Genomic DNA, 8790 nt, shown 5'->3' with positions numbered 1-8790 from the left:
CTGCCCCGGCTCACTAGCATCTCCAGCACAGGTAAACAACTCTCTGTTTCTTACCTTCCCTTTGGCACCCCTACCTCTCGACACAAACTCTTAACTCTTACCCCGCCGTTCACTATGGCAATTACAGAAAGTATTCATATTTACCCATACAGCATTAACTGTTGATCAAAACTACCTTAATATCATCTCTAAACCACACACTGTTTCCAAATGAAATACATTGGCAGTTTGATGGTGACTGATGATAGGCAAGCTGCATGATACCATTGTCTGCGGCTGAAACAAAAGTCCATGTAGCCTTATGAAGTGAAGTTGCCCTGGCATGACTCTTTTGGGTAGATTGATAATCAGCTGGTATCTTTATCAGATAATGACAAAGAGTCTTGTAGCAGAGGTTGTTCCTGGAGGCATACTTTGGTAGCCATGGAAAGAAATTGATGGTGTAATTTCTGGTAAGAACCTGGAAACTGTTCTTGTTCCAGTCCCAGAACACTTATGCTACTCCCAGGGGCTGTCATGCCAGTCCCAGACCACTCATTTTATTCCCAGGGACCCTCATTCCACCCTGGGGGTTGTCATTCCAGTTGCAGAACATTTACAGTTCAAGGGACCATCATTCGACTATGGGGGCTTTCACTGCAGTCCCAGACCACAGATTCTGTTCGTAGGGACCATCATTCCAGTTCCAGAGCAGTCTATCTGGGCCACGTTTCATTTCAATTTTAATGCTGTAATGTATTTCAATGGAGCCCATGAGAGTCGATTGGCATTCCCGGCTCCCATTATATCCAATGGGCATTCCAGCATCTACCATTGTTCCTAAAAGACGTTCCTGTCATTCGTGTTTGCATGCCCGAATAGGCTGCAGTAGATGTTAATTTCCTCCCGTTCACAAAACCTCCTACAAGCCTTCCCAACAGGGTCAGTTCTCAGATTCAGCCGCGGAGTCAGCCATCAGGTTTAGTGATCCACGTACTTACGTGAATCTACACTATTTGTTTGGCCCTAAGGACCCACAGCCAACCTAAACATGTCTGGGTTGAGAGGACAGAAGTCGCATGCCTGTCAAGACGGGAGCTTCTCTTCCTAAACTTACGTCCCCCGTCCCGCCCTCATCTCGCGCGTTCGCGGGAAGGAGGGCGCCTGTCTCTTTAAGCGTCTCCGCCGGAGAAGGAGGCGGGATCGTCGCCACAGGAAGTGCCCCCTCCCGGAGCCGAGGAAGAGACAGGCCCCAAGATGGCGGCGTTGGCGGCGGCTGAGCGGCTCCTGTCGGAGGGGGAAGGAGGCGCTATGGACCCGGCGCGGTTGTCCCCTCCGCCGCCTCCACAGCCCCGGGGGGAAACGCAGCCCCTGGAGCAACTCCCGCAGAGCAACACGCTGGTGGGGCTGCCCATCGTAGCCATCGAGAACATCCTCAGCTTCCTGTCCTACGACGAGACCAGCCAGCTCCGCCTGGTGAGGGGCTGGGTCGTGGAAGGGGTGTGTGGTGGTGGTGGAGGAGATCGGAACGCCGCCGGGTTGCCTGGCGAGGGGTTGGAGGGCATCGCGGTTAAAAGCAAGAGAGAAAAGTATTCGCCGCCGCCCGCCCCACGGGACGGCCAGTGCCGTTTGCACTTGGTGGAGATCTAGTCTCTCTCCGACCCCCGCGGGTCATGGCTCTTAATCCTTTGAGTGGTGGCGGCCTGGGATCAGTAAAAGAGGGAAGGAAAAGGTTGTGTGTGTGTGGGGGGGGGGACTGCCTAACCTCTTCCGTTGGTATTCCCTTTGAAGGAATTGGGGGTGGGGTTAGAGGGTGAGGGCCACGTGTAGAAAAGCTTCTAAGGGAGCTTTTGGCCTTCGTTTTGTACCCTTTCCAATACGCGAAGACTGATGCCTAGGTACTGGGAACAGGGACCCTTGGATCATATGTTCATCATCTCTGTAGGAAATCTGTCTAGATCAGGGGTGTCGAACTCATTTGTTATGAGGGCTGGATCTGACATAAATGAGACCTTGTTGGGCTGGGCCATGTGTGTCATAAAATGGAATGCCAGGTAGCAGAGATATACACTTTATAAAGGACACAAACACAAAGGTTTTTTTTTTAACTTAAAATAATAACATGCTTAAAACATTAGTACTCTTGCAATATTTTGTTTATTTAACAGTGTCTGATAACTGACACCTCTTGCTCTGAATTATTGTACCAAAATGTCTGTCCTATTGCAATCTTGAGTATGCTATTCAGGTGTGTATCTGTAAGCTGCAAACCTACGATTATGCAGCAGCAGCAGAACTGGAAGAAGAAGCAGAAGACACCCAGTTCCACTGTGGGCCTGATAAAAGCCCTCCGGGGGTCTGATCCAGCCCCTGGGCCGCATGTTTGACACCCCTGGTCTAGATTCTTGTGTTTTAGGGAAGCCGTTTTTGTCTTATTCCTCCTTCACCCTACAAGGATGGTCATTCGTAGTTTTAGTTTCTCTGTGTTTTATCTGTTGATATGATTAGCATCATCTCTAGAACTGCCCTTCTCTTATTTGCATTAGGTTTCTCCTTTCAGGTTTTAACAATGCAAAGAGGCAAGCTGCCGGCAATATATGCCTTGGGTTTGTATGCAGTTTCTATGGCACTTTTCAGTGTTGTGAGATTCATTAGTTAAACATACCACACTAATATATTGAATTGTGGTCAAATATACTGTAAAAGAACCTATGCTTTGATGACAGTTCATCCAAGGGAAAAGGGCAGCTTTAAAATGAGGGCAATGCCTTTATTGGAAACAGAAAAATACTTAACATTTATTTAATTATTGATGGTTTCATTTAGATTATTTTTCATAAAAAAGCAATAGATTGGAATACTTTAGAATGTAAACATAACAAAGCAGAACGATAATCTGAAGTTTGGACAATTCTCCTAAACCTCTCATTTTTGTTAGTCATATTAAGCTAGCTGCAGAATAAAACCCAGACAATTGCCAGCATTTCCCTGTAGTAAGACTAAAACATTCTTGTTTTGCAGCACCTGTAAATAGTCATTATGTTCTCGGGGGATAAAGGTAAAGGTTCCCTTGCTCGAAAGCCAGTTGAATCTGACTCTAGGGTTGCGGTGCTCATCTCCGTTTCAAAGCCGAAGAGCCAGCGCTGTCCGAAGACATTTCCGTGGTCATGTGGCCGGCATGACTAAACGCCAAGGCGCACGTAACACTGTTACCTTCCCACCGAGGTGGTACCTATTTATCTACTTGCAATTCCTTGCTTTCAAACTGCTAGGTTGGCAGGAGCTGGAACTAGACATGGGAGCTCACTCCATCATGCGGCACCCAGGTCTCTAACTGCTGAACTACCGACCTTCCACAGCCTGCAGTTCAGCGTCTTAACCACTTGAGCCACTGCAGCTCCTCTCTTAGTATAACTGTCATCTAAATCTTGGGATAAGAGCTAACTCGTGGTTTAACATAGTCTGATGTTCAGTGCTATAAACTAATGTAAATGGGTCCCCCGTGGTCCCATGCGTGCTTCCAGAGTCTCTCTAGGCCTTCTCTGGAAATCTTTGCCAGAGAGGCTTCTTCTAGTCATTTTGGTGCCAAGGCACCTTTGTGTGGAGAATCATGTCACTGATTGTGTTAAAGACAATTGATATTTGCTTCCTGATGGCTTTTTATGACAGCATTTGACTATGTGCCAATTTTGCTTGCTTTATCTTTCTTGTTGGTATGCTAAGATCTACAAGCAAGACAATAAAATTAACTTGTAAAGCTGTAGAAATCTTACGTATTATAAAGGGCTTCCATCTTTCAGTGTTAGTTGTTGGTCTTCTTATTGGCACCACAGCTCTTTGAAGAAACAAGCATGGATAATATCTTGATGAACATTGTTAATATGTGTCTCAGAATGCTGGGTTCTCTCATTATGCCATTGCCCTTTTTCTGCCACAAACATTTGTAATCTTGGAGGGGGATTGTTATCTAACTTATCTTAAATGTCATTATTATTAGCATTTGTGTAGGTGGATACTTAAATTCCCTGCTGCAGAGGATTGTAGTTGTGATGGCTACTTCTTCACTGTGATATTTAAAACTAGACTCGGTAAATTTTTAAAGCAATGTAAGAAAGTGACAGCAAGCATGCAGTTCACTTTATAAAGCTTGTGCTGAACTCTCTGTTTGATAACGGATGCATTGTGTACTTCATGCCCATCATGTTGATATAACTAAACAACCACACACTGTCCATTCTCTCTGTGCATAGCAATTGACATTGAGGGTCCTAGTGAGGTTACTTCCTGCTTTCCTCTATAGAAGTAATTGTAGAGAGTCTACTGTCTTCATGGTATTTAGTGCAAATCTGATAAGCCTTCACTAGCTGGCTAAAAGATCAAATATCTTATAGCTATCCAGTTGCTTCCTTGCCCAGCATTCAGGTCTCTGTTTGCTTGGTGGAGCAGAAATGTGGCCCCATGTCATCTGTTTTGATGCTTCCTTGATAATACCTTTTATATGTTTGGTGCTGTTGAATTAAGCACAAGCCTGTCCTGCAACTTGCCTACTTTAAAGAGTTGCCCAGGGGCTTAGTTTTTGCCTGTTGAAGGCAATGTGCTGGCCCTGGCCCCTTGCCCTCATTCAGCTTAGCGACTGCCCATTTGTACTTGTACCACTTAATTTCAGTATTGGCTATGATTCTTTCTGCTTCGGATTCTTTTGCCTGGGATGATTTGGATCATGCTGTTTGTTGTACAGAATAAGTCAAGGGCTTATTTGGGGCTGTCATCTTCTACTAAAGCTTAGATTTAAATAATACTCTCCCATTAAAACATAACCTGCATTTGACCACTGGCCTTTAGGCTTAAGTCAGGCTTAAAAAAATATGGAGAATTGCAGATGGAGAGTTTGGTTCAGAAGATATAGGTAAATTTTTATATTACAGGTTTCACGCATCTTATCCGTCAAATGAATTCATGGTAGAACAGCATATCTGTCAAATGAATTCATGGTAGAACAGCAGCAGTTTCTGGTTTTCATTGCAATGTCCATAAAAATGGGGCTCATCAAACAGATGAATACAGTCAACTGAGCAAGTCGTGGCTCTTCTGATCCACACCAACACTGCCACATTTGCTCTTGTAAAAATATATCCTTTCCTTGCATCTTCAAGATGCCTTGTAATTGCACTCTCTGTTCTTCACTTAATTACGGCTACTGCATAGATCAGTTTGCTCTGGAGCCATCCTTCCTGAGCTAAAACAAAAATCTGTGAGCCAGAGGTTAAAAAACTGTGAGCTAGCTCACACTAACTCACCTTAGAGGGAACACTGGCTGGGAGCCAGAGAACTGTGTAACTAGATTTACATGCTCAAGGGGACCTGGACTCAGATGGTTCTAACAGTAGTTCTTCAGGTTGTATGACGTACCCCTTCCAAAGGTGAGGAAAATTTTGGTATACTGTTTAACATGAATTAAGGGCCTGCTATTTTAAAAAGGAGCTGCGGTGGCTCAAGTGGTTAAGAAGCTGAACTGCAGGCTGTGGAAGGTCAGTAGTTCAGCGGTTCAAGACCCGGGTGCCGCAAGACAGGGTGAGCTCCTGTCTCTAGTTCCAGCTCCTGCCAACCTAGCAGTTCGAAAGCAAGAAATTGCAAGTAGATAAATAGGTACCACTTCGGTGGGAAGGTAACAGCGTTCCGTGCGCCTTGGTGTTTAGTCATGCCGGCCACATGACCACGGAAACGTCTTTGGACAGCGCTGGCTCTTCGCTCAAGGGGACCTGGACTCAGGTTGTATGACATAAGGAAAATTTTGGTATACTGTTTAACATGAATTAAGGGCCTGCTGTTTTAAAAGTACCAGTTCCCACTAGCCATGTCTGAGGACTTGGACATACCTGAAGGAACTCTTTGGATTCCAGAAATTGTGCATTTTCTTCTTTGACATTGTGATTTCAGCTACTGGAAAGCTGCTTGACCAGAACAATATACAAAAAGGTTCGTGGTTGAAGACTATTTTACTCAGCCGTTGTAGGATCATCTAGAAAACAGGAAGAGGTGGTGGCATACAAATAAAGCACTACTGTAGCAGAGTCTTGTTAGCAAAACTTGTAGCAAAACTCAGTAATGTGGAGGCCTACGTTTATGTGCCCCGGTATGTTCTGGGATTGTGTGGTAGAGTGACTGGAGGTACTACTTCAGAATCAGTTTGTAATCAAGGAGGATGTGGAAGAAGTGGGCACATTAGAAAGAAAATGCTGACTAGCATGGAGATTTGACACGCTTCAGCATGAGGATTGCTAGTATACAATTTATGCCAATTCTGGTAGTTTTGTTTGGTGTAGTAGCAATATCACTGCAGGGCTTGGCATAGTCCCCTAGTGGGTCTTATGCTTGATTCTCAAAACGGCTTTCTTTACAAGCATTTTGAAGACATCAGTTTACACATCTATTTATAAAAGTTTGTTCTTAGTATGCTTTCTTTCTCAGTGAACCACCTCAGTCCAACAAAGTGTGGTGTGTGTGTGAATGAAACCTTAAAAATTAATATCCCACCAGTCCGCTGTTTTGTGAGGAAAGGGAGCAGGAAAGGACTGAAGTCACTAATCCTTAGTCGCTGTCTAGGTTATTCCATTTTAATTGATTTTTCAAGATCTCTCTTGTGGCTGCTGAATGAGCAAAGGGAGCTGCACATGTAGAGCCAATTTCTGCATACGGTTCTCTTTAGGGGTGCAGAAACATGCTCAGAAGACTTCTTCTGTATATGGAATGCCCCACTATATCTGGATAGAAGACTTATGCCAACTCTTGCAATGTATTTTAAGATAACTGTCAGGAAAACACATGGCACTATAAATTCAGAGGTGGTTGAGATTATTGGATATTTTTGTGGAAATACTGAAAATTTCGTGGAATTATTGTTCCTTATTGTTGCCTTCCTTTAAAATTTTTGCATATAAATGTTTGGTGAAGTAACAGAAGGCAGAAGCTTACTGAATATATTTTAGGAACTGGCTGGAAAGGTTTCAGTACCCTCATAGCTGTTCTCTACTTTCCAGTGACTAGCAGGAGCTGAATAAATTATAAGACACAAGACATACAAATATGCATAGCTTACATAGGTTATAGAACTTATGCTTTCCTTGGCACAGTTTTGAAAGCAGAATACATATCCCTAACTCTGATTATGGTAAATAGGAGGCCATTCCTGTTTTCAGCATATAGAAATCCCCCCCCCCCATGTTTACTTTTGTTACCACAACCTGGAGTCTAATGGCCAGTAGAAGTAATGCACAGGAGCAATAAAACTACCAGCTACACAGCGAGGCAGCGTTGCTCTTTGAAAATGGCACCAGGCTGCCAGGTTCATTGTTATGTCTTGGGGATGACTTATAATATTTCTCCCCATTCTAAACAGATTTTCTTCCATCTTACTTGGCTAAACCTATCCTGTGGAATCTCCCTTGCCAATATAGCACTTCTAAGAAATATTGCTTTTTGTTACAGCTAACTGTTTGGGAGTTTCTATTCAACAAGCACCAGTGTGTATTTTGGGGGATTTCTATTTGATTATATTCCCTCCAAATCATTCTCTGACATATGGGATGCTGGAGACAGGAGGATAAAGGAGGATGACATGGCTTAAATGTGAGGGTGGGACTTGTTCAATTTTGGCATCACTCATTTGAGCCCCTGTCAAAATGGCTGCGGTATTGTGCAGTGCTGCTACAAATGAAAATCTTCTGAGATTTGGGCAACTAATACTTACTGACAAAATGGCTTAAATGTCTGGTTGTTGTACATCGATTAAAAATAAGCTCTACTTGCAGATATACAATCTGTTTAAAGATGAAACACAATTGGATGGAAGCAGAAAGAAGGTTAAAATGAGCCAGAAATAATGCAGAAGCACATGAATGGTGTAGTAATGATGGAAGAGTTAGATATCGGAACACTGAAATTATTTTGTGTCAGATCCACATCTTATCTGTCCCCGTACTCTGTTCAGGGTTTGGCTGGCAACTAACCAGGGGATGCTTATCCTTGGCACTTGGTTTTAAGCACTTTGTTTGAATGAGGTATCCTGCCTCTGACTGTTGAGGTTCAATTTCTACCTATCATACCTAATACCTATTGAGCAGGACAGTCCTTTAGAAAGCCATCTATGCAAATGGCTATCATAAATCCCTTGGCAATAAAGTCTGTATGTTAATTAACAGTTACTTGGAAAAGTTCACCTTGTTGTACTGTGCCTGCTCCCAGTTACTTTCATTGGATGGGTTCTTCCTGCCCCAATTTTCAAAGTGAATGTATTTGATAAATCTTCACACATCCATGGTCATCTCTGAAACCACCCTGTTTCTGAACTCTTTGTGGGTGAGGAAGGAGGTATGATATTAAACCTTAAAGACTAAAATCTATAGTGGCTCAGATTTTCATAGGTTACATCTTACTTTGTCAGGGCTGTATGGCCAAGTCATGCACTTGAGAAGGCTTACAGCAGTTTGGATCACAATTCTTCATTTTGGCTGCAACAGGTTAATGCACCTGCTCATCTGGCATTCATAGTGAAGATGATCCCATTGCCCTGATCACTTGGATTACCTTTCTGTGTCATCTCCAGCTCTGCGTACACCACAGAGTTCTGCAACACCTGCTGCAACAGGGACAATCCACAGGAAGGGTCTAGCTGACATCAAGTCACTTCTGCTCTTCCACCCCTTTAGAAGCGGGGGGGGGGGGTTGTTCCAACCAAGCTCAGGCCCAGACTTTGGAGCTAACCCTCTCAGAGTTACAGTTCTGGTTTGCCAATCTCCTTTTATGTACATTGTT

At 43.7% G+C, this 8790-nt stretch overlaps 1 protein-coding gene across 1 annotated transcript in view; it reads left to right on the top strand.

Annotated features, from left to right (window-relative positions):
* The first annotated feature begins 1192 nt into the window (after positions 1 to 1192).
* FBXO28 (F-box protein 28) overlaps positions 1193 to 8790 on the top strand; it is a 31433-nt gene continuing 23835 nt past the window's right edge. The window contains exon 1 of the mRNA XM_015424590.1: positions 1193 to 1455. Within this exon, the coding sequence (XP_015280076.1) occupies positions 1237 to 1455 (219 nt within the window). The 5' untranslated portion in view covers positions 1193 to 1236. The remainder of the gene's footprint in view (positions 1456 to 8790) is intronic.

This window comes from Gekko japonicus, unplaced genomic scaffold (genome assembly GCF_001447785.1).
Source record: "Gekko japonicus isolate JY-2015 unplaced genomic scaffold, Gekko_japonicus_V1.1 scaffold404, whole genome shotgun sequence".
NCBI classification, from domain to species: domain Eukaryota; kingdom Metazoa; phylum Chordata; class Lepidosauria; order Squamata; family Gekkonidae; genus Gekko; species Gekko japonicus.
Note: the sequence above shows the minus strand (reverse complement) of the source record. Positions and strands in the feature narration are given on the sequence as shown.